General features: G+C 57.7%; 2 protein-coding genes across 3 annotated transcripts; one reads left to right on the top strand and one right to left on the bottom strand.

Moving 5' to 3' along the window:
* Positions 1-249: 249 nt before the first annotated feature.
* On the bottom strand, positions 250-7969 carry LOC104049601 (E3 ubiquitin-protein ligase TRIM7). Its single transcript, XM_064473979.1, has 7 exons — positions 7387-7969; positions 4804-4890; positions 4487-4714; positions 3747-3769; positions 3109-3224; positions 2701-2733; positions 250-1840 (listed from the first exon to the last, which is right to left on the bottom strand). Exons 1-7 carry the CDS (start codon positions 7897-7899, stop codon positions 1314-1316), a joined length of 1527 nt encoding a protein of 508 aa, XP_064330049.1. The 5' UTR covers positions 7900-7969; the 3' UTR covers positions 250-1313.
* Positions 7970-10488: 2519 nt separating this feature from the next.
* LOC135317599 (zinc finger protein 436-like) lies at positions 10489-15453 on the top strand. Of its 2 annotated transcripts, none has more exons than XM_064473926.1 (5): positions 10489-11024; positions 11403-11546; positions 12437-12544; positions 12707-12805; positions 13308-15453. In XM_064473926.1, the coding sequence occupies exons 3-5, from the start codon at positions 12457-12459 to the stop codon at positions 15299-15301; spliced, it is 2181 nt and encodes a 726-aa protein (XP_064329996.1). In that variant the 5' UTR covers positions 10489-11024; positions 11403-11546; positions 12437-12456; the 3' UTR covers positions 15302-15453. The 2 variants fall into 2 exon arrangements, with proteins under 2 accessions (XP_064329996.1, XP_064329997.1); XM_064473927.1 differs by having other exon boundaries at positions 11406-11546.
* Positions 15454-15461: the final 8 nt, after the last annotated feature.

The raw sequence follows: 15461 nt of genomic DNA on the forward strand, positions 1-15461 counted from the left end.
GCGTTTCTTAGCTGATGGCCTTAGCGGGGATCGCTCGGCCCCTCCGCAGCTGCACCCACCCCCCAGCTGAGACCCCAAAACTCTGCCGTGACCCCCCCCCACCCCCCACCGAGCGATTCAGGGACAAGGAGAGGCGTCCCCACCTCCGTTCGCCTCGGAGAGGGGGGGCTCAGCAGCATCGCTGCAGGACCGAGCCTGCTCCCAGCTTCTCCTTCTGCAGAGACAAACAGCAAATTGGTGGTTTTTAGGTGGGTTTTTTCTTTTTTTTTTTGGTTGTTTTTTTTTTATCTTTTGCACAGCAACTTTTATTTCCCCACTAAACAGAGTGACAGGGCAAAGAGACATAACAGCATCGCGGGATCACACGAGGGCGGGCAGGGGTTTATAAGCACGCGCGAGATCACACCTAAAACAAGGCTTCCCCCTCCTTCCCCACGACACAGCCTGGGTTTCCGTCGGGAGCTACGCAAAGCCAACCCCCAAAATCCGCGACGCCGAGAGACTCCAGGCCCGCGGCTCTCCTTACAGCTACACCCCCTGCCAGCTTTTGGGATGACCCATAAGCACCCACCTCCCCTTGACCCCCCCCGTGCCCCCAGCTCACCCTGCCTCCCATCCCCGGGGCTGCGGCTCCCGGTGCTCGGCCCTACGGATGCTCAGCGTTAACGGGGTAGGGGGGGAAGCGGCGAGGGAGATCGCGGGGTTTTGCTCTCTTAGCGCTAGCGGCAGCGAAAAGACAGGCTCGGCCCTTTCCCAAAGGGAAAAGGAAAGCGAGGATGGGGTGGAGGGGAAAGCTAAAGGGTGACCTGCAGAGCAACGGTCTCGGAAATCAGGGGTTGGGTATGGTACCTCTCCTCCTCACGCGGGCTTTTTTGGCCCTCGAGAGCTTCCCAGGTTGCACAAAAGCAGGCGGCTTTTTGGCTACGGATCAATGCAGGATGCGATAAACCCCTAAGGTCGCTTTTCTCCCTGGTTACATCCCTGTTTACATGGGGCAGCCAACGTCGAAACAAAAATAGATGGGGTTGCTTATACAGCAGGCCGGGGAGGGGGGGGGGAGGGGGAATAACCGCCCCGTCGAGGCTATTTAAGCCGCCACCCTCAACGGTTGATGCCCCAGAGGAAGGTTTTTCAGGGTAAAAAGAGACCCAAAACTTTTAAATGCAACAAGAAAAAAAAAAAGGAAACCCCAAAGCCGAACAAGGGACAATCATGAGTTTCGGGGTCCTTTGTCTGAAAGCAAGGGGAAAAAGGGGACGGGATCGGGCACTACTTGCAGGTCACCTTGGGGAGGGTTAAAGAAACCGGACAGGTCAATTGCAAAGGGAGAGCGAGGAGCCCACATAGAAGAGCCAGAAGAAGGGAAAGATCTTTTCGGTGAAAGCGGCCGTGAAGGTGAAGATGGGCGCCATGTTATCGGCGTTGTAAAACGCCACCCACCCGCCTTCGTAGTCCAGGTACACCCCGATCTTCCTGGGCCTCTCGCACAGGGACAGGGGCGTCTCCGGGGAGGTGAAAGCCTGATACTGATCCCAATTCTTCCCCTTCCAGTTCAACCCCACCGCCCAGATCCCCTCCTCCGGAGCAAAGTCGATTTTCTCCTTTCTCCGCACGGACTCGCGGGCCGCCCCCAGGACCCAGCTCTCTCCATCCCCCACCTCAACCTCCCAGTAATGCCTCCCAGCCACGAAACCCTCCGCCGCCAGCACGCAGAAGGAATAATCGAATCTCTTGGGGTTTGCCGGCAGCTCCTGGGGAGCGCTCCTGAGCCGCACGCTCCTCTTATCCTCCGACAGCACCAGGTAGGGGTTGGCAGTGTCCGGGTCCAGAGAGAGATCTCCTGGGAAGAGGGAAACACAGGCGTGAGCGTCTGCAAGCCACAGACCCTTCTCCCACCCTCATCGGAGCCACCCTCCGAGGGGATTTCGTTGTCTCTGCCCCAAACCAGAGGAGGACGACACCGGGCGAGCGGCCTCCGAAAGCTTTAAGCCCCCAAAGCTCAAAGAGCCGCAGGGAAAACAAAGATCAGGCTCCACTTTCTAATTAAAGCAGAGAAACAGCCCGATCTCTGCCACAAAGCCCGCCCCACCTGAGACACCTCCTTGCTCTGGAATAGAAATTTCTGGTCAGAATTAACATTTTTTTTTAGTCCCTGCCAAGCGCCGGAGAGGAACGAGCACAAATAGCCTCGTGTTTAAGGGCTGCTTTTGTCCTCAGGGGACTGACAGGAACTAGGGCTCTTTCACAGCCTGAAAACGATTGTGAGAGGGGAATATCAGGGACTGCTGGAAGCAAGACGGGTCTCACCTGCAGCCAGCCAAGGAGACGGAGCCCAGCGACAGCCCCGAACTAGAGCAGCGGACGCAAAAGGTTGCAAAGTCCACCTCTGAGCTAACTCAACGCCCACCGGTGGGGCCAAAGGTCTCCTCGCTCCAGGTGGAGCAGATCAGCTTCTGCAGACTCCTCTTAACCCCAGTTTCCCACCAAATTTGAGGGCTGCGCTTTTTGTGGACTCTCCCAGCGGGTGGATCAGTTTTTCCCCCCCTTCCCTTGGCAGCACGAGCAATAATTTTCTCCTCTCCCGACCTCTAAGGCCAGCTTGAAGGTCTTACCGCCAAGACACCCGCTGGGGAAGCTGAAACTCCCAAATTAAGCCTTGCAAAAATGAAGGTCAGACTCCCAAAAGCAAACCGTGCTCACCTGTGTCATTCTCCAGCTCGAACCGGAGGTTCTCTGCGGGAAGAAAAGAAAAATTGAGATCCCTTCGTGCACGGGGAGTCGCCGGGAACCGCCTACGCACACGCGACCTCGCTCCCCGCCTTATGGCGAGCCACCAAACACTGCTGCTCGGGAACGACCGCGTCCAGCTATGTCAGCCTTCCACGCAGAAACCCAAGGGCAAGGTGCTGCTTTCCAAGCAAACAGGGCTTTTTATTCTTGATGAGCAGATGCTCAAACAATAAAGAGTTCTCCCAACAAGCCCAAGGGGGAAACAAGAGCACAGCTCAAACCACGTCTTCTTTTAAGTTGGATTTCGTCTTTTAAGGTGAATTTAACATAGGGGTTAGGAGGGACCCGCTTTTAAAGGAAACCTTTTTCAGCACTTACCCTTGAACTCCAGCAAGACCTCTTTCAGCACTGCGCTCTTCTGGGAAAAGCTCTTGAGTTTCTTCTCCAGCTCCGTGAAGCCGGCCTCCGGCTTGCAAAACATCCAGCTCTCAAAGCTGTGGAAGAGAAATAAATATTAGGTTCCCTCCAGGAAAAAAAAAAAACCAAAACAACCTAAAAGCTCCAAACTAAAGGCAGGGAAGAAACCTGCCCTGGTACTGAAGGGGTTTGGTGTTGGATTATTCCCCCTCTGTCAGCGCTTGAGGCCACACCTGAGGACTGGGTCCAGTTTGGGGCTGCCCAGTACGAGGCACAGAGGACACCCAGATGGAGATGTGGGGGGGATCTCTAGGCCTTGGCTGGGGCTCAGCCCTGAGCAGCTGGATTCGGCTTTTGATACTGGTCCCGACGGTGTGGGTTTGGTCCCTCACCAACCCAGCGACTCTGCGGTTTCCTCTGGAAGGACGCTCCAACCCTCCCCACAACCCACCTGCTGCAAACCCCCTTCGCTAAAGGTTTGATTTTGCCTCAAAGGTTAACACCCGGGCATGGGTGAGAACCACAAGGCAGGTGGGGAGGAAGCTCTGCCTCCGCTGTGAGCCTCCCAGTTAACCCAGCAAGGGCTCAGGTTCACTCACCTGCTTCCAGCTGGGACAACACCCTGGAGCAGGAAAAAAAAAAACAACCAAGAAGCGAATCAGTACGAGTCTCTTCTACCTCACAACCTCCAAAATCACCCCCAAAACTGGCCCCACGGCTGCTCCGCTAAGGGGATCAGCTCTCAGCAGCTGTTTCCAAAGCAGAGCGCGACTGGACTCACAGAGATGGCAGAATTAGTTTATAATTATGGGTTGGTTTTTTTTTTTTTCTTCCCCTTTTTTAGTGTGGCTGGGGTAAAAAACAAACACACTCCTTTTTTAAAGAAATGAAGAAAAATCACGATAGCCATCAAGCTGCCAAAACCACGAGGATTCAGGGCTCACAGCCCCGACGGAGTGACACAAACCAAAAGTGTCTGAGAGGTTTCTCGGGGTATTTCTTAGTTCCTGGTATCAAAGGGAGCCCAAGCAGCTTCTCTACTACAAAGGCCAAATTTCCCCCCCCCCCCCCCCCCCCAAAAGCTGTGCTAAAATTTGGGTTCCCACCTGAAAAAGCAACCCACAAGGCCAGCAGCAAGTCCAAACCCCTGACTCATAGATGGGCCAGCTCCAGCACGGAGTAACGGGACCCGAGCTGCTCCCCAGCAGCGCACATCAGCACCCCACACTCCCTGTAAAGGGATTTTTGTCCCCAGGGATCCCAACCTTAAGCTCTCCCGGTTTTACACCCTGCTACGCCATAACCTCTGGGCTGGGAGGACACATCCCAGCAGTCTCACCTGCCCAGACTGGTTTCCTGGGCCATTCTCTCCTCCCTGCTCACCCAGCAGCTTATCGAGCTGGGCAATCTCCTCGGAGAGCCGGGAGACGCTCTCATCTCTCCTCTTAACGATGTCTCTGTCTAACTCCTCCAGACGGGACAGCAGGAGCTGCTCCTTCTCCTCCAGGAAGCCTCGGAGCTCCTTGCACTCGGCCACAATCTTCTGCCTCTCCACTTCTGTCTGCTTCTGCAAAACCCAGAAGGGAAACCCACATGAGACCGACATCCCCACGGCTGGGCGGGGTTTCAGGGAAACACCCACCCTGAGGCACTCACCAGCAAGTCTTCGCTCTGCCTCTCCCTTTCAGCCTTGGCTTCTTCACGTCCTTTCCTCAGGGAGCTCAAATGTTCCTGTGGCACCTCCTGGAAGGAGAAAGAGGAGATCTGTTGGGAATCCTTCCTATTTGGGATCAGAGGAAAGGGGTGGTGGGGAATTCTCTCCGATTTCACCAGCTGTGCTTATTTTTTTAAGCTGGAGAACGCCATAAACCTAAAAAGATGTGAGGCCATCACCTCACTGTGTCCTCCCCTGCCCTGTTATCCTCAACCCTTAGTTTCAGGCATGCTGAGAAAGCCCTAAACCTGTCCCTAAAACAGCCTCAGCAGTTTGGAGCCAGGTGCAGGAAGAGGAAGAAAGGGCAGCAAGGCAAGAAATAAAAAACTAGAGCCAATTTTTAGCTCCCTGCAAGAGCACAGCTGCAAATGCAAACCAGCAAGTCCCACCCACGTGAAAACCCCTTCCGCCTCGGTGCCTCTCGGGATCAGCTTTCACGTCCCAGCCCCGCCACGAGCCGGGGAGACCGGCCCAGGCACCCCGATATCTGCCTGAGCCACACTGAGATGGAGGGGTCGGCCGCCTCCAGGCTCCTCGTTATTAATGGCTTAGTACTGGAAACCATCCTCGCTTAAGTTATTTGACCTCCAAGGAAGACGGAGAGGCTCCTAGCAACGCTAAACAAAAAGCAGCAGGGTTTTTTGGAGCGAGCAACAATAGATCTTTTATAAATAAAACGCAAAGCTACAGAGATTTTGCTGCTATTAACCGGCTGTGCAAACCGGTGCTTGCTACCACACGCCTCGCGATAATGCATGAAAATTTAAGTGTGAGATAAAAGCAAAAATCAGAAAAATGGGGGCACGGGTTGCAAGCAGCAACCGGTTGTTAAAAATGCATAAACACAGATTAACAAGGGGTGGGGGGGAAGCCCCAGGAGAGCAACAGCCTGAGCAGCGTTCAATGGCGGAGCTGCCTAAAGATGCTGCGGTCCTAAAAAACGACAAGATCCCAAATTTGGGGGGGGTGGGGGGGTGGGGGAACGACTCCAACTCGAGCTGTGGCTTCCCACTAAGAGCAACCACGGCTACTGAGGATGACAAGGATGGTGGAACCAGGCACCTGCAGCAATTTCAGTCCAAAATTCAGTATAAAAGCCTTTGGTGCCACCTGCCCCAACCCCAACGACTGCAACAATTAACACGCAGCGGTTAACGATCGTGCAATCCCTTCCCCAATCCACTGTAATCGCCGCCTCGGCTGTGCCACCACCACCCTCCTCCTCTTCCTCCTCCTCCACCAGCCGCCGCTGCTGCGCAGTAAACATCCGCTCCCCGTCCGGCATCTTGGTTTTCTTCCACCCCGCCAGAGAAACAAGGGCTTGGGTGCTCAGGGTCAGGCCGCCACGCTCGCATGCCTCTTAGTTATTAATTAAGAATTATTTCCACCAGGGAAACACCCCCCCCATCACAACCTGTGGGTCTCCCCTCCATGGCCACAGCGGTTTTGGCGGAGATCGAAGGCCGGGCTCCGTATTCGCTCTGCGTCACGTTGCTCAACCGCCCTGTGCTAGTTTAATTATTTTTTTTTTTGGGGGGGGGGGGAAGTTACTCCTGGGGGATTCCTGCTCCACTTCAGCTCCAGATTGTGCTCGGTGCTCAAAAAAATAAGCCTCCTCATCCCCAGGAGGAAGGCTCCATGCTCACTCCAGAGCATTTCCACCCAGGGTAACAGGAGCTAAGGATTTTGGGGTGCCGGATGGTATTTTGCACGCTCACACCCACACAAAGGGGACCCCGGGGATTCCCATACCAGCTCAATATTATTTCAAGCAGGAGACCAAACCCCCCTTTCCAGTATATTCCCAGTTAAACCCAGCTCCATTTTTGCACACAGGACAGTCCCCCATCCTGCCCTACTGCATGGGGTCAGCCCCCATCCCAGGGTGCCCCCGTTTTGGGGGGGAGGGGGATTTGAGTCCCTACTGCACCCCATTCCCCGCCTCACTGTACGGAGGAGCACCCACCTTGGAAGGGAGTCCCCAGTAGGGCCCCATTCTGAACCCCACACCTTTGGGGGGACCCCACTATCCTCACTGCACCCCAGGTACATATGGATGGGGGGGGTACACATCATGGGGGGTACTCCCTAGTGCACCTTACACCCTGGGGGCAGTGGGTCACCAGTAGGTACAAGGAGGGAGGGGACGGACATCCCCAGTGCACCCGAGGTGCATTGCCTCGTGTGGGGAGGGGGTTCCCTGGTGCACTCCCACCCCGTGGGGTGTCCTTATTGCACCCCCAATTCGGGGTAGGGGGTGTCCCTGGTACTCTCCCTTTGCAGAAGGGGTCCCTATCTCACCCCCCAGCCTTCGGGGTGGTCTTCCGCACCCCAGAAGGGCTCCCCCTGGGGTTTCCTCATTGCACCTCAACATCCCGGGAGGGGTTCCCAGTACTCCCCCCTCCTCAGGAGGGGGGTCCCCCAAATAGGGGAGTCCTTAGCACAGCCGGTATGTGCTCCCCAGCTCCCTGCCGCCCCTGGGACGTCCCCGTATCCCATCGCCCCCCCGCCCCCCGCCCACTGACCTCTGCGGCGTGGGCCGCCTCCTCGGCGGGGAGCACGGTGTGGGTGCGGTGCTCCCGGGAAAGGTGGCAGACGACGCAGACGGCGCGGCGATCCTGCACGCAGTAAAGCCGTAAGGGTTCGCCATGGCGGGGGCAGCGCGGCGGCCCCGGCGGGCCGGGCGGAGCAGCAGCGGGCAGAGGCGGGGCGGGGGCGGGAGGCCCCGGAGGCGGTTCAGCGGGGCCCGGCGGTAACCCCAACTGGCGAACGATGTGGACGATGTTACCGAGAGAACGGTTAGGGCGGAAAAGCCGTTGCGGCACCGGCTCCCGGCACTGAGGGCAGCAAAGCCGCCGCGCCGAGTCCTCCCAGCACTGGGTCACGCAGGCGCGGCAGAAGTTATGCCCGCACTCAGCCACCAGCACCGGGTCGTTGAAGTACTCCAAGCACACCGGGCACGTCAACTCGTCCTGCAGGCTGCGGGCCGCGCTGCAGGGAGCGGGCGGGACGGCGGGGGGAGCGGGCGGCGCCTCCATCTCGGCTGCGCTGGGCTCCGCGATCCGCTCCGCGCCGCTCCGTCCTCCCGTCTGCCGGGCGGGAGGGGCGGCGCCGCGCCTGCGCGGGGCCCGGGGGGCGGGGCCGCGCCTGCGCGGGGAGGGACAAGGCGCCGAGACGCCTGCGCCTTTTCCCCGCGGGGGGAGGACTGCGCATGCGTGGGACGGGAAGGGGCGGGGCCTACAGGCCTGGTTGGTGGGGGCTATAGGGAGCGGGCGGGGGGGGCGTGTCCCTATAGGGTGTTGGGGGGCCCCCAAATGTCTGGGTCCCTATAGGATGTTGGGGGTGGGGTGTCAATGCATCAGTGCCTATAGGGTGCTGGGAGGGGTGTGTGTCCCTACAAGGTGCTGGGGGGCCCCCAAATGTCTGGGTCCCTATAGGATGTTGGGGAGGTGGATGCATCGGTGCCTATAGGGTCCTAGGGGAGCCTGGACATCTGGGTCCCTATAGGATGCTGGGGGGGTTGATGCATCGGTGCCTATAGGGTGCTGGGAGGGGTGTGTGTCCCTATAGGGGTCTGCGGGAGCCTGGGTGTCTGGGTCCCTATAGGATGTCAGTGTGAGGTGTGGATGCATCCATGCCTATAGGGTGCTGGGAGGGGGTTGTGTCCCTATAGGTGCTGGGGGAGCCTGAATGGGATCTTACATGATGTTGGGGGGGAATGGATGTACAGATGCCTATAAGGTGCTGCAGGGGGTGGTCCTTATAGGTTGTTGGCATCCGGAGAACATATTGTGGTCCCTATAGGGTGCCAGGGGGGCGGTCTGCACCCCTATAGGTTGCTGGGGGGGGATGAAGCCTGGATGTCTAGGTCCTTATAGGATGTTGGGGGGGGTGCATCAGTGTCTATAGGATGTAGGAGGAGGCAGCTGCACTCCTGGGTCCCACTCATACATGAGTGTGGGGGCTGCTGCGCTGGACACCTGCATTCCCCTGCCTGCCTTGTAAAAGAGGGGGGGCATCAGGGCCAGGGACTCCACCTTTACCTTGAGATCCCCCCCGTACTGGGGTACCAGCCCCACGGAGCATCCCTGGGGGGCATCGCCTCTCCCCGAGGTGCCCCACGGCGGGGCAGCAGCCCCACGGAGCATCCCTACATCCACAGAGCTCCATAATTCCAAGACTCCCCTGAAAATAAACTTTAAAGATGCATTAATTTATCCACATCTCCTCGGCCTGTCTCTATTAAACAGATACTATTAAATCACATCTTAATAATCACTAAAAGCGATCGTCTTAATGTCTCAAGTTTTGACATCAAAGTGTCTTCATTAGGCTGAATGCGGGCAATCTCCCTCTTTAATTTTTCTTAATGATTCTTCTAATAGTCGGGGCTGTCCCCTACCCTGCTGAAACATCCTCCCATTTTTCACTCTTTTCCATTTGGTTTTCACCATCAGGCTGGAGCGAAGGGACATTTCTAGGAGGGCCCCTAAATCTGGTTAATTCACCCCAATGCTAGCAAAATGCTGGGGTTGGGCTGCCAAAGGCGGGAGGATTTTTTGGGGGTGGTTTTCATAGCGTCAGCCCCTCTGCTGTAACACCACAGGTGTCACAGGTCAGTCTGCTAGACCTGAATTCAGAGAAAAATAACCCAAAACCTCCCTGCAGCCATGCAATAGCCCTTTCCCAGATTTATAATCCCTACCAGGAGCGTCCCTCTTGCTGTGGGAGAGGTGCGAGGCAGATTTCTCTCAATGCCACGATTTCTCTGCTTTTCTTTAATTTTTCCTCACCATCTCCAGTGAAATTTGCTTTGGGGAGGAAACATTTACGGGAGACCTTACTTTTGGGTTGGGGAGGGTAGAAATCGAGGTGAAAAACCGTTAATTCGGGGCCTGATGGTTGGGATGGCCTCAGAGGGGAGGCGCCCACTTCCAAAATGGCGGCCTGCGCCCGCTTCCAAAATGGCGTCCCCAGCCCTCTTCCAAAATGGCAGTCTTGCCCTCAGGCAGGACGAGAGGGAAGATGGCTACGGCCTCCTCCTCAGCGTGGGGTGGTTGGGGCAAGCGGGGCGAGATGGCCGCGGCCTTCCCCTTGCCGCCAGGGCAGCCCTGCTTAAGATGGCCCCTGGGGGATGAAGCCCTGGGGTCCATCTTGGGTGAGGGCAGCCAGCCAGCATTGCCATGGCGACGGGCTGTGCCGCGGGTAAAGCCCCCCAGAAGGGCCACTGTGGCCCAGGGGGGGAATGGGACCATTTTTGAGGCATCTGTGAGCCCCAAACCCCTCTTGGAGGGTCTTAAACACGTTTGGGCCATGCTCCTTGCTGGCTTGACAGCCCTGACATGCAGGCAGCCACCCCCATTGACAGAAAACCCCCCTTTTACCCCCAAAACCATACCTTTTCCCCCCCGTGAAGAACTGGGACAGACACCACAATAGGAGACTTTACGCAGCTCGGCAGCTCGGTCCTCTCAGTCCAGCCTTGCTAAAACATCCCCCAATACTCTTCCCCAGCTCCAAATTCAGGATTTTTGGCCCCAAAGCTGTCCTTAATGCGTTTATCACCAATAAATTTATGGGGTTGTGCTTCCAGCCAGCACCAAGGAGCTCCACCACCTCAGTCCTCCATGAGGAAAATGTCCCCCAGAGGCACTTCCCCATCCCCGCGGAGGTATAGGCAAACCCTCAAACTGTCCTTTTCCCCACAATTTGAGGAAAACCACCTCACTGGGACACCGCTGAGCATTTTTCACTTTGCAAGGTGGCTTTTTTTTTTTTTATTTCCGCCCAGAGATGCCGTCGCTATTGCCGCCAGAGGGCCCTGGCAATTGTGCAGAGCTCGTTTCTCCCCTCTCTTTTTTCTTTCCTCTTTTTTTTTTTTTTTTTAAATTCCTTCCTTCCTTCCCTTTTTTTTTTTAACTCTTATTGCTCGGGATATCAGAGGGACCGGGCTTCCCCCGGTCACGCCGCGGCTGCCTCGCCGTGCTGACGGGCTCCCTGTGGCCCTCGCATCCCCAGGACGCACGCACACACACACACAGCCCCTCGCTGCCCCACTGTCTCTTTTTTTTGGGGAGAAAAGGGGCTTTCTGGGGAGAAAAAAGTGTAGGGGGGGGACATCTCCAGGCTTTGCTGACAGCACCTCCCGAGCTGGAGACTGCAGGTAACGGAGAGGTTCGGTTTTTTGGATGTGGAGAGGGAGCAGAAAATGGCTCCTTTTTTTTTTTTCCATCCCCTTCCTTTCCCCCTCCATCCTTCCCTTCCTGTCTCCTCCTGTCCCCTCCGGCTCTCCTCCCCAGGGTGCCCGCACACACACCAGGCTTAAACTCGGTGCCCGGATGCTTTCCATCCCCAGGGAGGGGGCGGAAAATAACAATAAAACACCCCAAAACCCCACCAAAACCCCAGCCCCGTTGTCTTCCTGCAGGCATCCGTCCTTCCCCCATTGCTTCATTCAGGCGGGTGGCTTTCATTTTTGGCTGGGAGTGGAGGTGTCTGTAAGGGCGTGCGGTATTGACCCCTTTATTTTTATTTTTTTTAGCAGGATGGCAAACTACCGGGGAATAAATGAAGCAGGCTGAGATGCTGCTGGGGGCTTCAAAAAAAAAAAAACACTCAAAAAGGCAAAAATTGCAGGAAGGGTCTGCAGTCCGTGCTTGAAATCGCCCTTTCATTCCTGGCATCAGTAAGTTGGTGGCAACCTTCTGCAAATCCACCTTTTCCTCTGTCCTCCACAGCTGTAACAGCTCTGCTGCTAGGAAGAAAAAAAATAAATCAACCCATGCTTTGGGATACTAATACACCCGCTGCTCACAGAGGAGGATGAGGAAAGGGTTGGGGGAGTGGTGGTAATTTGCTTTTAAATTATTTTTGCAAAGGAGGGCACCAAACCCTCTTCCTACAGCTGGGAAAACTTCTGTTTTACCCCAAGCACAGGCTCTGGAGATTTGCACAGAGAAATAACTGGGTGATTTATCCTCTTTGAGAAGGAGCAGCAATTGTTATGGATTTTTTTTTGGGGGGGGGGTGGTCTGGAAAATTTGGGACAGGAGTCTCTTGCAGTAGGAACTGGCTGCTAGATAAAGTCTGGCTGAAAATGAATTTTAGGGTAAGGATCTCTCAGCAGAGCGTTGTCTGCACATTACAGAAACTTGTTCTTCATAAGCTCGGGTTTATCTCTTTCTTCTTTCTTTTTTTTTTAACGAGTTGTGCTGTCTGTGTTAATGTTTTCCCCTTCTGCTTCCTCCTTCCCATTAACTTTTGGAAAAAAAACCCGCAATTGTTCAGCCAGATTTGATAGAGGCAGAGGGTATAAAGTTCCTGCAGGGTCTGGAAAAATACGTGGCTAAAACCATGACACGGGGTAAAGGATGGAGGTTTTTATCAGCTGCCTGTCCCCACGCCTTACCCCCATTTCATGATTCATCTTAGCCTATTAGAGCCTAATAATCTAGTGGATTATTAGAGAATCCACAGGTTAATTTTTAGAGGGTTTTGCACGAAGAGTCCAACCAGCGGGTGCAAATCCGTAGGATGATAGCCAGTGATGGCTCACACGCCGGGCTCTGCTTACAGGGCGTCCGGTGGCACCAGCCATGGAGCCGTACGTGCTGCTGGACCCGCGACAGAGAGCGCTGTATCGCGACGTGATGCAGGAGAGCTACGAGACGCTGATGGCACTGGGTGAGGAGCCTACCCGTCCTGCAGCAGAAAATTTGGGGTGGACAGAGGATCCGGCTTGCTGGATCTTCACGTCTTCATGCAAGGGGTGCTGGGGTTGGGGGGCTGCTGGGTAGGGCAGACCCTTCTGACCCATGTTGCTCATCCCCCCCCTCTCTTTTCCAGATTTCCCCGTTTCCAAGCCCGATCTGCTGTCCCGCCTGGACCATGGGGATGAACCTACAGCCCTGGATCTCCACGTGCCCAGGGACACCCCAGCTGCAGGTGAGCCTCTCCGATCATGCCTCAACCACAGCAGGGAAAAAGCCTGGGTTTGGCCCCTACAAGGGCAGAGGGCTTCCTCCACTGCCGATCTCTCCCCAAAATGGGCAAACCCCCACCATAACGGCTGCTGCCGTACCCCAGGCTGCAAGCCCTGGTTTTGGCCATGGCATGGAAGAAAGATGCTGGGGAGGAGAGACTGTAACGCCAGAGGCATGTCCTGGCCAAAATGGAAATGCTGGACCCCCTTCCTAGAACACTGCATTTCTGGAGTAGTCCACGGAGGTGCGGTGGAGGTGGTGGTGTATTAATTACCACGTCCACGTTGGCGGCAGAGAGGAGTGTTGGGGACCAGAGATGCCTCTGCTAGAGGTTCTTACCTGGAAGAGTGTGTGAAATAAAAAAGGAGGAGGAATCCCTCTTTGCTCTCCTTTTCCTTCCACTTTCCCCGGGAGAGATGATATCTCCTGCCTGGGTTGTGTCTGTCTCTCTTTGTGCCCCACAGAGGATGGAGCAGGAGCGGAGCAGGAACCCCCTCGAGAAGAAGGTGCTGAGAAAGAGCCCAAAGTGGTGAAACCTGCAGGAGAAGAGCGCCCGTCGAGCCCTGCCGAGGCTGGGGCAAAGGCGGGCAGGAGTGAGGGACCAGGAGAGACGGCCACGCGCCCGGGTGAGAGCCAACCCAGCAACACGTGCGGCGAGTGCGGGAAGAGCTTCAGCCACAAGTCAGCCCTGGTAAAGCACCAGAAGATCCACACCGGCGACCGCCCCCACGAATGCCCCGACTGCGGCAAATGCTTCATCCAACGCTCGGACCTCACCATCCATCAGCGGGTCCATACGGGCGAGCGCCCCTACTCCTGCCCCGACTGCGGGCGCCGCTTCAGCGTCAGCTCCTCCTTGCTCACCCACCAGCGTACCCACGCGCCCGGTGGGGAGAAACCGAACCGCTGCCCCCAGTGCGGCCGGAGCTTTGCCGATCCGGGGGCCCTTGACCGGCACCAGAAGAGCCACCTGGGTGGGAAACCCTACGAGTGTGGGGTGTGTGGGAAAGCGTTCGCCTGGAGCTCCCACCTCGAGCGGCATCGGCGCATCCACACCGGCGAGAAGCCCTTCCAGTGCGCCGAATGCGGGCGAGCCTTCGCCTGGAGCTCCCACCTCGACCGGCACATGCGCACCCACGCTACCACCGCTGCCTCCGAGGATGAGGAGGACGGGGAGGCGGAGGAAGAGCCCCCTCCACCCCCCCAGAAATGTGCCGACTGCGGCAAGCGCCTCAACCACCAGACGGACCCCCAGCGCTTCAAGCACAAGGGCACCCAGACGTTGCCGGCTGGTGCCGAACCCACCGGCAGCCCCCCGCGGCCCTACCGCTGCGAGCAGTGCGGCAAATGCTTTGGCCAGAGCTCCAACCTCCTCAAACACCAGCGCGTTCACACCGGCGAGCGGCCGTACCCCTGCCCGGATTGCAAACGCTGCTTCCGTTGGGGCTCAGCCCTGGCCAAGCACCGGCGCACCCACACCCGGCAACACCAAGCCGACGATGCCACCAAAGCCGTGGCAGCAGCCACGGAGGAAGCCGGTGCCGGAGGGGGCGGCGGCAAACCCTACCCATGTGGGGCGTGCGGGAAGAGTTTCGGCTGGGTCTCGCACCTGGAGCGCCATCGCCGCATCCACACCGGGGAAAAGCCCTTCCGCTGCGGGGAGTGCGGGCGGGCGTTCGCCGTCAGCTCCCACCTGGAACGGCACCGCCGGGTACACACCGGCGAGCGGCCCTACCGCTGCGGCGAGTGCGGGAAGAGCTTCGCCGTCAGCTCCACCTTGTTGGCTCATCGTCGCACCCACGCTGCCCAGCCAGGTCGGCCCCACGCTTGCCCCGAGTGCGGCAAGGGTTTTAGCACGCCGGCCAGCTTGGAGCGGCACCGACGGCTTCACCGGGGCGAGAAACCCTACCAGTGTGGCATCTGCGGCAAAGGCTTTGCCTGGAGCTCCCACTACGACCGACACAGGCTCACCCACACCGGCGAGAAACCTTTCTCCTGCGCCCACTGCGGCAAATGCTTCGGCCGCAGCTCCCACCGCAACCGGCACCAGCGCGCCCACGCGCAGGGCGGCCCGGAGAAGCGGCACGTCTGTCCTGAATGCGGCAAAACCTTCGGCCTCGGCACGGCCCTGGCGGCTCACCAGCGACTGCATGCCGCTGCTGCCGGCGCCGGGGGTCGCAGCCCCCTCTCCTTGCTGCCGCCTGCGTGGTGGGAGGGTGAGCGGCGAGGGGGGACGCCCACCCCCTCCGAGCTCTGGCCCGAAGAGCCCAGCTCCGTTTTCCAGCAGCACCCTGTGCCTTCCTCCTCCTCTTCCTCCTCCACAGCCCCCAGGGGCTGGGCTGCCAAGGCTCTCCCACCTCCCACCATGGCATGGAGGCCTGGGGAGGGGGAGACCCTGCAAAGTGATGCCTCTGCCTCCCAGGAGCCCTGGGCTTCCCTACCTCCCCCCAGCTCCTGAGATGGGGCCACGGGGACCCTGGTGGGGGGCTCAGAGCCACCCTCCGCCTTTGGGGTCTCCCCACAGGGTAGGGCAGGGATATTGTGGCAGCTGGGGAGGAGGAGTACCCTGAGGTGGGGGTCAGGCTAGGGAAAGGGAGGGTCTAGCGGTGGTGGGGAGG

Source organism: Phalacrocorax carbo, chromosome 26 (genome assembly GCF_963921805.1).
Source record: "Phalacrocorax carbo chromosome 26, bPhaCar2.1, whole genome shotgun sequence".
In the NCBI taxonomy this organism is placed as follows: Eukaryota; Metazoa; Chordata; class Aves; order Suliformes; family Phalacrocoracidae; genus Phalacrocorax; species Phalacrocorax carbo.

Bases quoted from the DNA above. Each gene is read 5' to 3' on its own strand.
- LOC104049601 (XM_064473979.1), bottom strand. From the start codon at position 7,899: ATGGAGGCGCCGCCCGCTCCCCCCGCCGTCCCGCCCGCTCCCTGCAGC. The intron at 4,715-4,803 runs GTGAGTGCCTCA...TGGGTTTTGCAG, and splicing joins GGCAGAGCGAAGACTTGCTG to AAGCAGACAGAAGTGGAGAG. The intron at 3,770-4,486 runs GTGAGACTGCTG...TTCCTGCTCCAG, and splicing joins CAGGAAACCAGTCTGGGCAG to GGTGTTGTCCCAGCTGGAAG.
- LOC135317599 (XM_064473926.1), top strand. From the start codon at position 12,457: ATGGAGCCGTACGTGCTGCTGGACCCGCGACAGAGAGCGCTGTATCGC. The intron at 12,545-12,706 runs GTGAGGAGCCTA...TCTCTTTTCCAG, and splicing joins CGAGACGCTGATGGCACTGG to ATTTCCCCGTTTCCAAGCCC. The intron at 12,806-13,307 runs GTGAGCCTCTCC...TGTGCCCCACAG, and splicing joins CAGGGACACCCCAGCTGCAG to AGGATGGAGCAGGAGCGGAG.